Source organism: Anomalospiza imberbis, chromosome 25 (assembly GCF_031753505.1).
Source record: "Anomalospiza imberbis isolate Cuckoo-Finch-1a 21T00152 chromosome 25, ASM3175350v1, whole genome shotgun sequence".
Lineage (NCBI taxonomy): Eukaryota > Metazoa > Chordata > Aves > Passeriformes > Viduidae > Anomalospiza > Anomalospiza imberbis.
In genome coordinates this window covers 3,492,396-3,509,054 of record NC_089705.1, presented here as the reverse complement: position 1 = coordinate 3,509,054, position 16,659 = coordinate 3,492,396, and the positions used below count along the sequence as shown (strand labels likewise).

General features: G+C 53.9%; 2 protein-coding genes across 2 annotated transcripts in view; one reads left to right on the top strand and one right to left on the bottom strand.

The window, feature by feature from the left end:
* The window catches only part of GRIK3 (glutamate ionotropic receptor kainate type subunit 3), a 114,704-nt gene extending 103,458 nt beyond the window's left edge, over window positions 1-11,246 (bottom strand). The window contains exon 1 of the mRNA XM_068172761.1: window positions 10,797-11,246. Coding sequence (XP_068028862.1) covers window positions 10,797-10,911 — 115 coding nt within the window. The 5' untranslated portion in view covers window positions 10,912-11,246. The remainder of the gene's footprint in view (window positions 1-10,796) is intronic.
* CDCA8 (cell division cycle associated 8) overlaps window positions 1-16,659 on the top strand; it is a 438,802-nt gene that overhangs the window by 170,284 nt on the left and 251,859 nt on the right. The gene's annotated exons all lie outside the window — the stretch shown is intronic.

Here is a 16,659-nt window from a genome sequence, read left to right as displayed (position 1 = left end):
ACTGTGCAAGGACAAGCCCTACATTTAAAAAAATATTATCGGCTTCATCTAGGATTTTGCAACACCTGTTCTGGACAACCCTTTGGCTGGGATGTAGATGAATAGGAAAGAAAACTGCAGATCCTATTTCCATTCAGATATTATGAGCCAAGCTGAGATGCCACCCTGAAGCAAAACATCCAGGGTCTCGCTTTGAATTTTGTCTAAGCAATGATGACAAAAACTGCTTTTGCAGAAATAAAAATTCGCAAGAAGAAAAGCGCATAAAATGAGGAAGGAAATGGTTTTCTTTCCCTATAAAGAAAGAGCAGGTCCTTAAGATTTTATAGACCAGAGATTTAAACCAAGAACACCCTTTTTACAGGTCCCTGGTTCAGCTTAAAATGGTAATGGCATTACTGCTGAAACAAATGGCACCTGGAGCTGCAGGAGGTCCTGGGCTCTGCAGAACTGTTGGGATGGGAGGGACATGGATTCAGAGGATTTTCTTGCAGCTTCTTCTCCCCTCCTCCCATCCCAGGGACATTCTGGAGAGCTGCTGTCACCATGGGAAGCAGGACACCAGCCACCAACTCCTGCTCCTGGGAACTGCATGGGGCTCTGCCACACCACAAGGTTTGCGGTCTCAGTTAAGTTCTCAACTTTTGATGAGATGGTTCAAATCTGGAAAATCCCATCTCTGTGCCAGACAGTTAAAACTGAAAGGAATTAAGGCAAAATCTTTTTCTGCACAGAAAGTACCTAACATGTGGCAATAACAAAATCATCTGCGTTTCTGCCATCGTAAACCCGAAAAACAAATTGGATTTTGAATGAAGCACATGGAACAGTGACCTTTGTATACAACTTATCTTGACCTCTGAAAGTAATGGCATTTTGTCTCCAATTCTACTGCTAATTGCAAATGCTGGATCCTGAATATTCACATTTGAGAGGGATTCATGGCTTGATTGTTTCAGAAATCTGAATGCCCCCAGAAGTTCCTCTCCTGTAGGAACAGTGTTTGCTGAAGTTCCCAGACCTATTCTCAGAACAGTTTCCTTCCCAGCCCAAACCCCAGCAGCAAACACCCAGACTGTGGGAGGCTGAACCCAACCTCCTCTTTCTCGGCTAAACCACCCATAAGCTCCAGACTTGGCAGCTGTGACTCCTCTTACTTCCTCCTACGGTTCATTCCCTAGCTCAGCCCTTTCCCAACTCACAGAGGACGGACACATCAAATTGCACGTCCCCAGTCCTTGAGCTGCGCAGCACCAGTTCACCACCCCAGCCATGGGGAATCACATCCCACCTGGGCTGAGCCCCCTCTGCTGGGGCCAGACACGGCTCCACACCACAGCAGAGATCCCAAAGCAGATTAAGAGCAGTTAAAGCAGCCAATAATGCAGCGCAGAGCAGAGACCAGGGCATGAGTGACCTGAAGCATGATTTGCAGTGAATGTCTTTTCCTCTCATAAATAGGAGAGACACAGTGGGACGATTATCCACCCAGATTTATCTCCTCAGCTCTGTGTATATCCTTCTGCGCTTAAAAATGTCTCACTGCCCTTTGCGTTATTGCATTGCCCTTTACATTCATAGCACATAAACCTCTCAAGTACCGTAAAACTTACAAGGTGTAATATAATGTCGGGGGGTTTCTTTTACACACCATAAACAGAAGTCACTGGGAAAGGAGCAAAGAAAGGGAGACATTACTCGGCCTGACAACAGTACTGGAGGAAAATATATATACAAGTATACATATATACACTTAAAATCCCAAGCTGGATTGATTATCTGGCATTGATGGATCACCTGAATGTGTTACGTAGATAAGGAAATTGATTGTTCAATAAATCACTGTCTGCACTAAGAATCCAGTGTTAAAAAAGAAAGGGAAAATATTATAAATCTGTCTCGCACAGGCAAAGAAAAAGCTTAAGCTTTTAAGGTTAATCATGATGTATCTTTTGCTGCACATCCAATAAAAGAATATCATCTTGGAGTCCTGCCGTGCTAAAGGACTGGTGTCTGCCCCAAGGCCCTGTAGGGAGGGAACCTTGCTGGCATGGCTGAGGGGCTGTTCTTGGTGCCAGCAGCGGGCAGGATGATCTGACAGAGCCCAAGGGGTACATCAGACCCATCCCTGAAGTGTCCAAGGCCAGGTTGGACAGGGCTTGGAGCAACCTGGGACAGTGGAAGGTGTCCTTGCCCATGGCTGGGGGGGTGGAATGAGCTGAGCTTTGATGTCCCTTCCAACCCAAAGCATTCTGAGATTCTATGACATCCAGTCTTGTGTCCTCTGCCGGGCAGGTGCTGTGGCTGTTTGTTCCATTCAGAGCAAAATCCACCCTGTTCCCAGCATAAAACTTCTGCTGCAGCCAGGAAAAAGCCCCCTCAGCCCATGCACCCAGGCAGGCACGGTGGCTCACAGGGGGTGGAATTTGAAATCACTGCGGTGACCTCCCTCAGAGTGCTTTGAATTCACTGCAAAACTAACCAACAAGTCTAACACTTCAGTCCCCATAGCCAGCCGTAACTCAGCTAAATTTGTGGGTTCTACCAGATTTTGTTTACTGTTTCATCCTGGGAGAAAAGTGCGAGCTGACAGCCGTCTTTTCATTAGAGTGGGGGGAAGCCGCCCACAGCGACGCTGGTTCTCTCCCCGTACACTTCCAGGGCTCTAATCAAGTTTGGGTTCTGCAGTACCAGCTCTGTTATTTTAGGAATGACGTCGGTTCCTACTCACCTGGGAGCTGGTGAGTTCAGAGATCTGGTCTGTTCACCTCCAAGTCCCCAGTTGGAACAAAGGACATGCCGTAGCCATGAGATGTCATTGCCAGCTAATGAGTGGCCTCTGCCAGGGCAGTCAGTGGCCTCATCCCAGTCTTTACTGGAGGTAGGAACCACCATTTCCACCCAGCTGGTGCTCCTGAAGCTGCTGCTTGCAGGTGCCAAGGATAAATTGGACTCTGCCTCAAAAGCCTGTGTAACACTGAGTGCTCCAGTCCCGGGGGAGCTGGGTACCCCTTAGAGGGGATCCCCAGTGCTCAGTTTCCAGAGCAATGAGCAAAGTTCAAGGCCCAAATTCAAGAATTGATCTGAACACTTATGTAATTTTAAGTCTTTGTTTTGTGCCTTTGGTTTATCTGTCTGCTTAAAAACTTCTGCAAGCCTACCCACATGGTCCGTGCCTTTGGAAGCCCAGTCCTTCCTGCTGCTTTCCAGGTCACACTGCTGTGCTGAATGTCCCAGGCACAACGAGCTGATACAGAATGTGCCAGTTGTTCCCTTACTACTTCCCACTTCTGATTTTTATTCTCTGAATCTGACCCCACACAGGGGAGTGCTGGCGCACAGCAAAAAAGCTGAACTCTAACGAGGTTCCTGGACTAAAGTATTAAATAATACAGATACTGTGTGGTGCCCAAGGCTGGTGTCTGCTTCCCTCTCTTCCTGCCAGTGCTGCAGAGCTGAGGAGCGTGGGGGAAGCTCAGAGCAGCTCTGGGGTTGCCTCTGACGCAGGGGTACCCCACGCTCTCAGCCGTTTGCAGCTGAACCACGTTTTTCTGATGATCTTCCCTGCCAGAAATAACAGAGCAGTCACATCCGTATTTGTGTATTCATGCTCAGTGTCTCGCTGCAGATTTAAAGCACAAGGACCCAGGTAATGCTGGTGAGGTGAGAGTCTCACAGTGCAAACCTGAGCAGTGAAGCTGTGGGTTCCCCGGGGGCAGCACAGCAAAGCGGGGTGAGAGGAGGCAGAAGGGGTTAACAAACACAACCACAAAGAAAAGCTGGTGCAGGAGCAATGACAAAGCAATGAGCTGAGCCCTCCACCTGCTTTAAGAGCTCTTGCTTGTGCTAAGGACCTGCATCTATTTTAGTCTTTATTACGAGTGGTAAATAGCAGCACATCATCCCTGTTTCCACTGTTGGTAGGGTAGCACTAATCGATGTATCAGTGCATGAATCCCCATCCCATTTAAATCCCCTCTGCACCGGCCCATACTGCGACAATCCCTGCCTGGCAAACCGAGCTGGATTCTCTGAGGGGCACAGCACTCCTGTTCCACAGCTGTTCCTGCCGTGGAGCAGTTCTCATCCTCTCGTTCAGCCCTCGGTTCCTCTCTATCCCCCCTCGCCCACGGCTCTGGTGCTTCCAACTCGCTGTCTGCCTTTCCCAGAGGCTTCCACGCCCGTCCTCTGCTGTGCCCGGGGAAAAGCCGCCCAGGCAGCATCGCGGTAAAGCTGCAGCCCAGAGGAGGGGAAGGAGATGGCGAAACTGGTGGAGACGCACATTACACTGGATTAGGAGGCTTAATGCTGGCTACAAACACCGCGCCGGGCGGATTTGACACGGTGTCTCCTCCACGAGAGGCTCCAGCATCGCAGCTCTGCCGGCACAGCTCCGGGAGGAGGGGGCGGGAGCCGCGGCGGGGCAGTGCCCTCTGCCGATGCGGGGCCCGGCTGGCGATATCGCGGCATATCGCGACAGGCGGGGGAGCTGGCATTCCGTCAGGAGCGCGAATTGCCTGGAAGTGCTGCTCTGTACCCAAGGAGCGCTTCATTGCCCGGGGAAAAAGGGAGCCAGCTCTGTCGGAGACAGAATGAGTTTGGTGTCGCTGCGTGCGGGGCTGCGCCGGGCAGGCTTTACGGGAACCTCCTGACAGCATCAGCCGCTGCTTGGTTTCATGAATAAAAACACCCGAGACGCAGAGATTAGGGCTGTAGAGGCGGGTTTGCACCTGCTGGTGAGAAAAGCAGCACGAGAGGAGGTGCCGTGCCACAGGCACGTGTGTCAGGGTGTCCCGGTGTGTGTCACTGTGTCCCGGTGTGTGTCAGTGTGTCCCAGGGTGTGTCAGTGTGTCCTGGTGTGTGTCAGTGTGTCCTGGTGTGTGTCATGGTGTCCCAGGGTGTGTCAAGGTGTCCTGATGTGTGTCACTGTGTCCCGGTGTCTGTCACTGTGTCCCAGTGTGTGTCACTGTGTCCTGGTGAGTGTCAGTGTGTCCTGGTGTGTGTCAGTGTGTCCTGGTATGTGTCATGGTGTCCCAGGATGTGTCACTGTGTCCCAGGGTGTGTCACTGTGTCCCAGTGTGTGTCAGTGTGTCCTGGTGTGTGTCACTGTGTCCCAGTGTGTGTCAGTGTGTCCCAGGGTGTGTCAAGGTGTCCTGATGTGTGTCAGTGTGTCCCGGTGTCTGTCACTGTGTCCCAGTGTGTGTCACTGTGTCCTGGTGAGTGTCACGGTGTCCTGGTGTGTGTCAGTGTGTCCCGGTGTGTGTCACTGTGTCCCAGGGTGTGTCAAGGTGTCCTGATGTGTGTCAGGGTGTCCCAGTGTGTGTCACTGTGTCCCAGGGTGTGTCAGTGTGTCCCAGGGTGTGTCAAGGTGTCCTGATGTGTGTCAGGGTGTCCCAGTGTGTGTCACTGTGTCCCAGGGTGTGTCACTGTGTCCCAGGGTGTGTCAAGGTGTCCTGATGTGTGTCAGTGTGTCCCGGTGTCTGTCACTGTGTCCCAGTGTGTGTCACTGTGTCCCAGTGTGTGTCACTGTGTCCCAGTGTGTGTCACTGTGTCCTGGTGAGTGTCACGGTGTCCTGGTGTGTGTCAGTGTGTCCTGGTGTGTCTCATAGTGTCCCAGTGTGTCACTGTGTCCCGGTGTGTGTCACTGTGTCCCAGGGTGTGTCTGTGCGTCCCAGTGTGTCTCGTGGTGTCCTGGTGAGTGTCACAGTGTCCTGGTGTGTCTTCCTGAGTGCCGGTGTCAGGAGATGTGCAGCCACCTCTCTCCATGCACACCCAGCCCACCAAGGCTCCTTCACCCCTCAAGCTGTGCCCACACCCTGCTGCCTTCAGCCCGAGGGTGTCCAAGTGCCCCGAGGCAGCAGCCCAGCACGGAGCTGTCTGCTTTGGTGTCTCTCCTGCCTCATGATAAATGAGAGTCTATTCTTTTCTGCTATGTGGTTTGATCTTAATTTCCTGTATGAAGTTCTCGAGAGAATGCCAAGATCAAATAATTAGACTATTCTCTGATAAAGAGTTAACATTGTTATTCAAATGTATTCAGAATTCATTTACCACCAAACAATTTACACTGCCGCCCTCCTATCCTGCTGAAATTACCAGAATGTGTTATCTGACACACAAAGCGTCTCATGACCTGAAATAACTTTATCAACCATGAAATGTTTGAGCAGTGGGTGCACGGTCACAGAAATGCCTAAGGGAATGCAGGAGAAACTACAAAGGCAATAAGGGATTTAAAACCACCCTGGTGCCATCCCCTGCCAGCCTCCCCAAAGAACACTGGCCACTCTGGTCACCAGGCACGAGCTGAGCAGAAAAACCCTGGAGCTGCCTTGCCGAGGGCTCCCACTCCAGCATTTATGTCCCCCATGGATGTGCAGCTCCCAGCCCTTGGGTGCTGCCTTTTCAGCCTGGAAAAGCCTGTTTCTGCTTTATTTTTAAAAATACAACTTCATTTGCGGAGTGTGGGAAGGTGGTTTCAAAATAAAATTCCTGACAGGCATAATAAGCCTCAGAAAAGCCAATCACACAGAGCAAGATAATTATCCACAGAATTTGTTTTCTATGTATTTGTGTACAATAATCAATGATATTTTTCTCACACAGACACCAATTTGATTGTATTTTCTGTGTTACTTGCAAATCATACAAACAATCAATGCTCTGACCCCTTCTCTATGCAAACACAGCTTAGAAAGACACTACAAGAAAAAAATCCGATAAATTCCTCATGCAGGGTTGTTTGTTTAAAAGCTTTGCTGGAGACTGATCCTGCTCACAGCGACTTCAGAGATACAGGAGTGGGACTGTCAGACATGCTTGAGGTGGGATTATTGCCACAAATATCAGCAGGAAGAGAACCTTAGTAAAACACCTGGCACCAAAGTGAGGACCCAGATGTGGAGGTGATGCCTTTTAAAATGCAGCAAGGAAAATGAACCCATTCCCTGGCCTGGCACACTCCTCCTGCAGAGGGGCACACAGCTGGGGTTGGGGTGACCCAGGGGTAGGGCAGGCAGGGACCCTGCCTGTCGCCTTGCCCACACTGGGGGGCACATCAGGGGCACTCCTGGCAGGAGTGGGGTGGCCAAAGGCAACGATGGCAGCAGGGCAGCGTGGAGTCACCTTCTCAGCAGCACCTGAGTACAAACCCACTCAGGAACCCCTAAATCCAGCTCCTGCTGCCTGCCCAGTGCCAGGGGGTCTGTTCTTCACAATTTACTGATCTCAACCCATTGGCATCCGATCCGCACGTGCGTCTCACTAACACATCATCCCTCAAAAGAATCACTCGGAGGAATTCCTGATGATGCTTCAGCAAGAAAACGGGTCTGCTGGAGCCGCCAGTCCTGCTCCACCTGCGCCACCCATCCCAGTCATGCCGCCCTGCTTTGTTAGGGACGGTGCCATCAGCTCGACAAAATGGCATCAGGCTCTGTCTGCGCCTTGAAGGGTGCTACTGCTGCTTTTTAATCCGAGTGAAAGGTTAGACAAATGGGCTCTCCACGGTACCACAACCACCTCGCTGTCACTCCTCTCAGCTGCGAGGGGCACGATATTGCAAATGCTCAGCTGCTCCGTGCAGATCTTGGTGCCAGGTGTGATGTGCCGGAGCTCAGCCGCAGTGAGGGCGGGCAGCAGCGCAGGATCCCTCACCGGGGTAAACACGGGCAGCTCCTCACACCACCACCCTTCTCTGCCTCTGTTCCAGAGCAACTCGGAGCTGAACTGAGCACTCGGATGCTGTTTTCTGATACGGCATTTTCAAATATTTAACAGATTGCGTAATAACCGAGCAGCTGTTGAATAAGCTTCAGATACAAACTCGTGCTTCAAAAAACCCCATCCTGTAACAAGGCACAGATTTTCTTTGTACGGGTGCATGTATAGATTATGTTTAGATGTGTAGATTAAATATTTATATTTTGCTGGTGATAGAAAGAGTGCTTTTGGCTTTTTCTTCCCTTTCTTAGATATCTCTCCCTGTATTTATTTTAATAGTCAGCTTCACAGGGGGGAAAAAAGAGAGCTTTGAGAAGTTACCTGCTTTCTCTCTGGTTTGATTTTCAGTGCTAAACCAATAGTTATTTAAGTGTTCTGCACTTCTTGGCATAACCTAATAATTGAAATAATTACTTGAAAGCCAGGGCAGCTTTGCACAAATTAATGCAGGATAAGAAGCTGCAGTTTTCCAGTGGGCTGAAAAAGAGGTCACAAAATGATGCCAGTTTTAGCTGAGAGAGAAGGTAAACACAGATCTCCCTGCAGCCCCGATTAAAGCCTTTTTCTGATCTTTTAAGTTTCTTATTTTACTGATCAAGAAGGTGGCTCGATGAGGGGCTGACTGTTGTGGGATTTCTCAGCAGTTAAAGTGTGACCGTTCCTGTGGAAGGCACGGCAGTGCTGGCAGTGGCACAGCTGTGCTCCTGCAGCGGGCAACCCTTCCTCCCTTCCTGCCCGCCTGCCTCCATCCCTCCCTACCTGCCTCCATCCCTCCCTCCCTGCCTCCTTCCTCCCTCCCTCCTTTGCCTCCATCTCTCCCTCCTTGCCTCCATCTCTCCCTCCTTAGCCTCCATCTCTCCCTCCTTTGCCTCCATCTCTCCCTCCTTGCCTCCATCTCTCCCTCCTTGCCTCCATCTCTCCCTCCTTTGCCTCCATCTCTCCCTCTCTGCCCGGTGAAGGGGACCAGAGCTGCAGCAGACCCAAGTGCTTTCGTGGAGGGCTGGCAGCAGCCTCTGCATTGAAATCTCCTCTGTCCTTTTGTGCAATTGCTTTGAGCCTAGAAAATCCATTTTCTAGATGTCCATCCAGGACAACAGAGGCACTGAGAATCGAGACTAAACATCTCCCCAGAGCCCTCAGGGATACTCCTGAGCCTGAATATCCCCCATGAGCCAGGCGAGTGTTCCCTGGAGTCTCAGCACCGCCAGCCCCAGCCGCCTCAGCCCGTTCCCCCGCGAGCATCTGCCCCAGCTGCAGCTGCCCCTCACCACCTCCTCGGAGCGCCAGCCTGGCAGCAGCCAGCTCTGGCCATCAAGAATCAGCCCCGCTGCTGCCAAGCCGAAAGCAGGAGGAGCTGCCAGCCCGGCAGCCCAGCTGCCACATCCCCCCCGCACACGGCTCACGGTCCCAAAGGCGATGTGAGCCCTGGGACCTGCCGGGGAGGGAAACTCCGCCACAGCACTGCGGTGCTCTCGGTGGGGACAGGCTGGTGACACATGGAGGGGGGGCTCTCACAGCAGGACGCCCCCTCCCCGCTCCTGCAGTGGGACTGGCGAAGCCCAGCGCTCCCCGTCAGCAGCGACGGAGCCTTCCTGGGAGTGGGTTTGTGTGGCACAAAACATTTCCAGCTGTTCCAGGCGGAGGCTGAGCATACTAAACAGCTTGGCCCTGGTGAAAGTTCAGCAGCCGCCAGGGCCCCAGGCCCGGAGGCAGATCCATTAACCTTTTCCACCAATATTTCTGGCACTACAATGTGCACGGGATAACATCTGCCTGGAGCGCCCCATTCACAGAAGTCTGGGGGAGACCAGATGCTCACCCTGCAGGAATCAAGCCCTTGTCCATGAGATGATCTGGGCCATGCAGCCACTTCAAGCCATGCTGGAGGTGACAGTGTTTCACTTCAAAAAGCACCTGTACCTCAGGACCAGCATTTTTCTTTCTGGCTTTCACATTGCTGCTGTGCAGTTGCACTGGCATAAGTAAGACCCTTTTTTATTCCCAGTTAAAATTATTCACAAATCTATTCAGTTTTCACTGGTTTCTCGGAGTTAAAATTTGAACCCTCAAAAGGCAGGTAAACCTGTCCTTGTAATTTTTAGTGGGCAGACAGCAAATCCCTGGGAATGCGTACCAATGGCAAAGTGCACGGGATGTAACAGAAATCAGCACCGTTCTTTACATGACATGATTAAAACAAGTATCTCGTTTAATTAGAAAAAGAAAGATTGCAGACTCATTCCCAGGATGTTATCAGTGCAATTACTTTATGTAACATTATTAAAAATTAATTTTTCCCAGAACCTCAGCAATTTAATGAAACACGCCTGGTCCTCAGCAGCAGCTGCAGCGGAGCCAGCCCACTGGCATCCTCCAGGCAGCGGGACTCGGTGCCGCGGGGCCCCCGGGGCTGTCTGTCCCTTGTGCTGGGCACATCCAGCCCTGGGTCAAAGCACCTCTGCACAGCACCCTATTGCCGCAGGCTCAGCAGCCCTGCTCGCACCGGGTACCGCAGCCCTCCTCGTCACAAGCTCCGCATCCCCCCTCTCCGGGGACTCGGCATCCCCCATCTCTGTGAGCAAAAATCCTCCTTGTCCAGGGAATCAGCATCCCCCTTCTCTGGGGCTCGGCATCCCCCGTCTTTGGGGGCTCAGCATCCTCCCTCTCCAGAAGCAAAGCATTCGTCCTCTCCGGGAGCAAAGCGTTCCCCTTTCCCCCGGTGTTGATTTCCCGGGGAATCAACACCCCACTCTCCAGAGGGACAGCATTCTCCTCTGCTCTTCGCAAGGTGCCCAGCACCCCCCCTCACCCGGGGCGGCTGCTCGCACCGAGAGCGCTGCCCGCTCCGTTCCGGGACACAGCTCCCGCCTCGCCGCGCCGCCGGCACCTTCCGCCCCGGCACCAGGCAGCGCGTCCCCAGCCCCGGCCGGGGCATCCTTCGCCGGGGAAACCTCCGCCCCGGCATCGGACAGCGCATCCCGCAGCCCCGGGTACCGCATCCCCCGCCGCGGCCCCGGGCAGGGCGTTCTCCACCCCGGCCCCGAAGTTCTCCCGCCGCCGCCGCCGGCCCTTACCGATCCGGATGACATGCGGCATCCCGTGCGAGCTCTGTCCCCAGAAGCCGCCGACCAGGAGCGCTGCCCAGTATTCCCAGAGGACGCGGCGAAGCGCCGGCCAGAGATGGGGCATCGTTGGGGAGGGCGCGGGCCGGCGCGGCCCTACGGCCCCAGGGGCAGCGGGGACGCGGGCGGCTGCTGCCCGGGGCTCAGGCGGAGCGGCCGCTCGGCGCCGGGGCCGGGCGGCTCATGGCACATCTTAGAGCGGCCGCGCCGGCCCGTCCCGCGGCAGCCACAGCTCCGGCCGCTCCCTTCCGCGCCGTGCCGAGCCGAGCCGGGCCGTTCCGCTCCGGGCCGAGCCGTGCGGTGCCGGTGCCGGTCGGGCGGCACCTGCGGAGCCGGGGCTGCCGGTGCGCCCCAGGAGCGGCTCTGTCCCCTCCTACCGCTGATGCGCGGCTCGCGCAAAGCCCCGGAGTGGAGCGTGCACACACCGACACGCTCACACCCCCTGACACACACCCCCGACACACACCCCGACACACTGACACACCGCTGACACCCCGGCACGCACCGGCACCCGCCCGCTCCCCCGGGAAGAGGGCAGCGCGGGCGGCGGGCGTGGGGCGGGATGCCAAGGGGACCCTCGGCGGGCACCGCGGGGCGGGGGGCGATGGCGCAGGGGTCCCAGGGGTCCCGGCAGTGCCGGGTTTTCCTGTTCCCTCTGTCCCCGACGGACCCCTGTCCCGCAGATCGCGGGATGCCCGGTGTCCCCTAAGCTCCCGGGGGTCCCTTATGACCCCGGGGGCGTCGGTGTCCCCGCCGGCGGGCGCCGGGAGAGGTCGGGCAGGGGGATTTGGGGCTGGGGCCGGCGTGCCGGGGGCGGGCGGGGCCGGGGCCGGGGCCGGGGCCGCTGCAGCGGCGGTACCGCGGCGGGCGGCCGGCCCGCGCTCGGCAGCCGGGAGTTTAATGACCTCGGTGACAGAGACAAAGGGCTGCCCGTGCCGCCGACCGGGAGCTGCTTTGTCAACGTGCTGGGCCAGGCTAGGGTGAATTTCTTTTTTTCTCATTTAAATAATTTGATCTATTCTATCATTTCCAATCGTTCCCATTTGCCAGCTGTCTGCTAACTCCAGCCTGGTACAGCTGAAGAACAAATCTTTAATTTTCTTGCAAACATACTATTACTCTGTATCGGCTCATCTTTTTAATTTTCCTTGCCCGTCGCTTTCCCCAGCAGCAAGCTCGGCATGCTGAAACGCTGATCGCCGTCCTGCACTCTGCTCCAGAGCCCCATCCCGGAGCAGCCTCCGGGAGCCGGGCTGTGTGCACTGGAGGAGGAACACTGCAAGTCATTATCGATCTACAACTCAAAGAGAAGTTGCTGGGTGTCCCCTCTGCCAGCAGGCAGCGAGTGCGGGACCGCTGCAGGGAGGTGGACACGCGGGGATTCCCTGCGCGCCCACTGCAGTGGTGTCTGGGCTCTGGCTGATGGTACAGCAGCAGCAGTGGGGGATTGGCCAGGGAATGTGACAGCCGTCATCAACACGGAATCGTAAGGAAAAGCTGGAAGAGTCTCTGGCTACACGCCCAGGGCAGGACCAGCCCCTCCCAGCGATGCTGCGGTGCCTCCCTGGGCCGTGGTGTGACTGGTGCCTCGCTGGGGCATTGGGAAGGTGCAGCTGAGCGTGGCCTGGGGTCTCAGCACCGCGTCGTGGTGGAGGGGACATCTTACTCGTACCTCAGCACCGAGTCAGAGGGGCTGCTCAGCCTCCTCCAGGCGCTGCGCACAAGCTCGGGCTCGGAGGAGGGGGTTGTTGGTGTTGACTGTGGGCAGGGCCAAGGCTCCAGCTCCCAGCCAGAACCTTCCTGCCTGCGCCAAAGATGGTTACAGAAAAGAGTGGCTCGTGTTAAGGATATTTTTATCCCTCCTGACACCAACATGGATAAGATTTAGCAAAAGGGCATGGAAGAAAATTTCTTTAAATACTGCTTATGTGGAGGACAGCTGTTTCTGTGAACTTGTTATAAAATTAAATGTCACAACCTGGTGACTCTTTGCACCTGCAGATAAAAAAGCCCCACAAAGCTATTGGGAGGGAGCAGGTAAAAAGGGATGTTTCAGTTGTGGCTGTTTTTTTGCTCTTTGCAGACTCCAGCACATGGAGAAAAGGTTTGATTTTGTGGAGTGTTTAAATTAAACTGTAGCTGGGAGGAAATATTCTGTTAGTTTGGGATGCTGCTTCCTGCCTTTCTGTCAGTACCAGGCACTGATAAGGCTCCAACCTCAGCTTCAGCCTCTGGATCCTACTGCAGAGCCAGCACAAATAGTTTATTTTGTATTAAATTATTTGATTAGTGGCAGATGGGTGTGTGGAGGTCACGGACAGTCCTCATGTCCTGCACGTAGGTCAGAGAGGGCAGGACAGGAACAGCCCTGGGCCAGAAATTACCATAGCAGTCGAGCTTGGGCACAGGCATAGGAGCACGCCAGGGCTGCTCGTGGGCTTTTATGGCTTGTCCTTCCCAAAGCAACCCGAGGCATTCAGCAGGGCAGCCCTGTGTCTCCTTCCCTTTGTATTCCCACATTCCCACACTGTCCCCAGCCCATCCCTCTCTGTGACTTGGCAATGCTCCTCTCTCTGGGCAGCACCCTGGGGATCCCAGGGCTGCTCTGTGGCAGGATTACAAAGAGGGCATTTTGGAAACTTCTCTCAGGTGTTGCACCATCGCTGCTTGGGGATTTTTTGCCCCATACAAAGACTCAATTTCATCTGATACCCTTGGAGGGGCTCCCTGGGCCCAGACCTGTGAGCAATGACCTTCAGCTGCCAGGCCAGACTTCCACTGGAGCCAGAGCCAGGTCATGATGGACAATTACAGCACAGCCAGGATGGCTGGACAAAAGAAGGAAGAACCTGGAAGGTCGATAGAGCTCCTCATGGGCCCAGAGCTCTGGCTCGGTGCTGCTGCACAGGTGAGTGCTGCCCAGTGGGATGCTGGGCGTGGGGAGCCGGATTTTTACCAAGCTGAGTCAGGACTTCAGGAATCTTTGGCTGTGCCTTGAGGACGATCAAAGGTAGCAGAAGGACTTTGGCTTTGGACGACTTGTTACAGTGATGCTAAAAATACAAGATATTTGCCCAGTTCATAAGTGCTGTGAAAATAGCTTTAATGTGGTAATTCATCATTTAAGAGTGTATCAATTAATGCAAACTCTGGTGTATTTATAACTTGTGAACATAGTGTACCAGTGAGAAGTAGATTCGTTACTTTGAGTTTGTTGAGAAGATATTTGGATGTTATTTTTTCGTGCTGCTGTTTTTACTATGGCTATGTGTGGTATTTAGAGCTCCAGGTATTACACAGGTCAGATTCAAAATTGTGTACATCTTATGGGGGTTTTATATACATAAAAATTTCAGTCCTGTCACCTACAAATAAAGCTGTAGGTTTATGGGTGTACTCAAGACACTGATTTAAGACTTCTTATTTTCAAATATGAAAGGGAACCACTTGCAAAAGTGGAAAGTAGTGTTGAGATTATTAATATCTAGAGGAAAATGCTGATTGACGAAAGACATTTTCAAATCAAACTAATGCTTTAGAGCAGCAGCAGAACTATGAACCTGGCAGAAAGAGACACAAGCATTTCTATAGCTATAGCATTTTTCAATAGTAATGAAGAAAAAGAGGCTTTTCTTTATTTCTGTAATACTATCTAAACTGGTTCGTTGGAATTAGCTCCATCCGCATGTGTTTTGTTTAGATTTATATGCATCAGGTCTAATAGAAGCACAATCAATCTGAGTTATGAGGCTCAGTGCTCGCATTACCGAGATTCATGTGCCGAAGTCGGCTCCTAAAACATCAGAGGGAATATACCTGGGAAATGCAGATTTCTGGGACTTGAGTGCCCTCTACTGAAACCGTCCCGGCTCCGGCCCTTCGCTGTGACACCCGCGGCTTGATTGATGGGTTGCTAAATTGAATTGAAGCCTGCGGGTCACAGATCCATTATGAAGGATCCCTCCTTTCCTTCCTCCCCAGTCTCATCCCGCACTCCAGCACGCTGGTTAATTCTGGCTCCTGCGGCTGTGCCACAGCAGATTTCCCGGTTTAAATGGCAAGTTTAGATGCTGTAAGGAGGATTCCTTCGGCTGTAATCATCCGGGAGCTGTGATGGCATTGAGGAGCGCTGAGGCTGCATTGGGCTGGGCACGGCAGTGCTGCAGGAGAAGCTTTGCCCGAGGAGTTTGGGTCTGCTCGGTGCCTCTTCCCGGGAGAGGCTTTAACTCCATGCCAGCAGCCGGGATGAGGTGATGCTGCCACCCACGCTCCAGCAGCTCCTGCAAAAGCAAACACCAGCCATCCGCATTTGCCCCCGCAAACTCACTGCAATTTGTGCTACATTTTGCTTGTTGTGGGGCGGAGGGAAGAGGGAAAATTCCCACTTCCTACTCGGCATTCCATCTGGAAGGGAGAGGCATTGTGTTTGCGCCTCGCCTGCAGCGCGGGCACGGTTTGTGCGCTTGGGATGGAGGCAGGTGGGGCCAGGGCAGAGGGAAGCGCCGCGAACTCGTGTGTTGTGGTGCTGGGCAGCTGATTCCAAAGTGGGGAGGTTTCCCACTTAGGTTTTTATGAGATTTATTCTCTAATCAATTCCCGCGGTGAAGGTGTGGCTGCTCTGTCCGGGGTAGGAAATGTGGGGTTTCTGCAGCGGAAGAATTGTTGCTTCGCTACACCGCATATATTTGTGTTGGAACATACTGTGGTATAATAGCTGGTTTGAAACGTATCCAGTTCTGCTGAATACATTATTGTGAAAGTCAGGAGAACGCGCTGGGAGAACGCGAGCTCCTGTCAAACCGAGAGCAGCGACGCCCCACAGGAGCTGGGAGAGTGGGAAGGGGCCGGGAGCAAGTGCTGCACTCCCGTCCTTGGCTGGGCTGGCTGCGGGAAGCTCAGATCAGAGCCCCGTGTGCCTGAGCAGATCAAAAGGCGCTCTCGGTGCTCTCTGAAGCAGTTGGCATCACCCCCGCCGCGCAAACCCCACCCCGCAGCAGCGGGAGCTGCGACCCGGCAGGTCCCACCGTCGGCTGCTCGCAGCCAACAGAGCTGCTGGGTGCAGGTATGAGAGTTTGTCCCCAGCGTCCCCAGGCTGGCAGGAGATGCGAATTGGCTCTTCCTTCCCGCGGTGGTATTTGCAGCACCAATTTCTTCTGCTGCCCCTTTGCAGCCGAGCAGAACTGGGGGTGAGACAAGGGCTGTGCTGGGAGTGCACAATGACCCTTCCAACAATGGCCAGAGAGGTTTGCCAGACTTTCCTGCCTGGGGCTGGTGTAACTGAGGCTAATGGAACCTATTTGAGTGAGACAAGAACAAAGGGTGTGAATCTTGTTACTATTTTTAATCAGTTATGCTGCAGTTTGCCCCGTCTGGGGGAGCCCTGCAGGCTCAGAGTGTCACACACCTGGCACAGACACAGCTCTGCACCAGCAGCAGCACCCAGCCCTGCCGCAGGGATGCCAGACCTTGAGGGGATGTGGGACCCTTGGGTGGCATTGGGAGGTGGAGTCTGGGAGGTGGTTCAGCCACCCTGGTCTGGCACTGGGGCAGCTCCACCTGTGCCAGCTCTTGCATGGAGCCTGCGCAGCCAAACACTCACTGGGCACCCCTGGCAGGGCCCCTTTGGTCAGCCCTTGCCTTTGAGGGCATCTTGGGCTGAGCCTGGAGATGGGCTGGTGCTCTGGGAGTCTGGACCTGACACTTCCCAATGGACAGAGCCACCCTAGGAAGGTGGACAGGGGAGGATGCAGAGACCTGCCTGGCCTTTTTGGATGTGATGTGGTGGCTGTGAGCAGGGACAGAGCTGTCCTGGCAC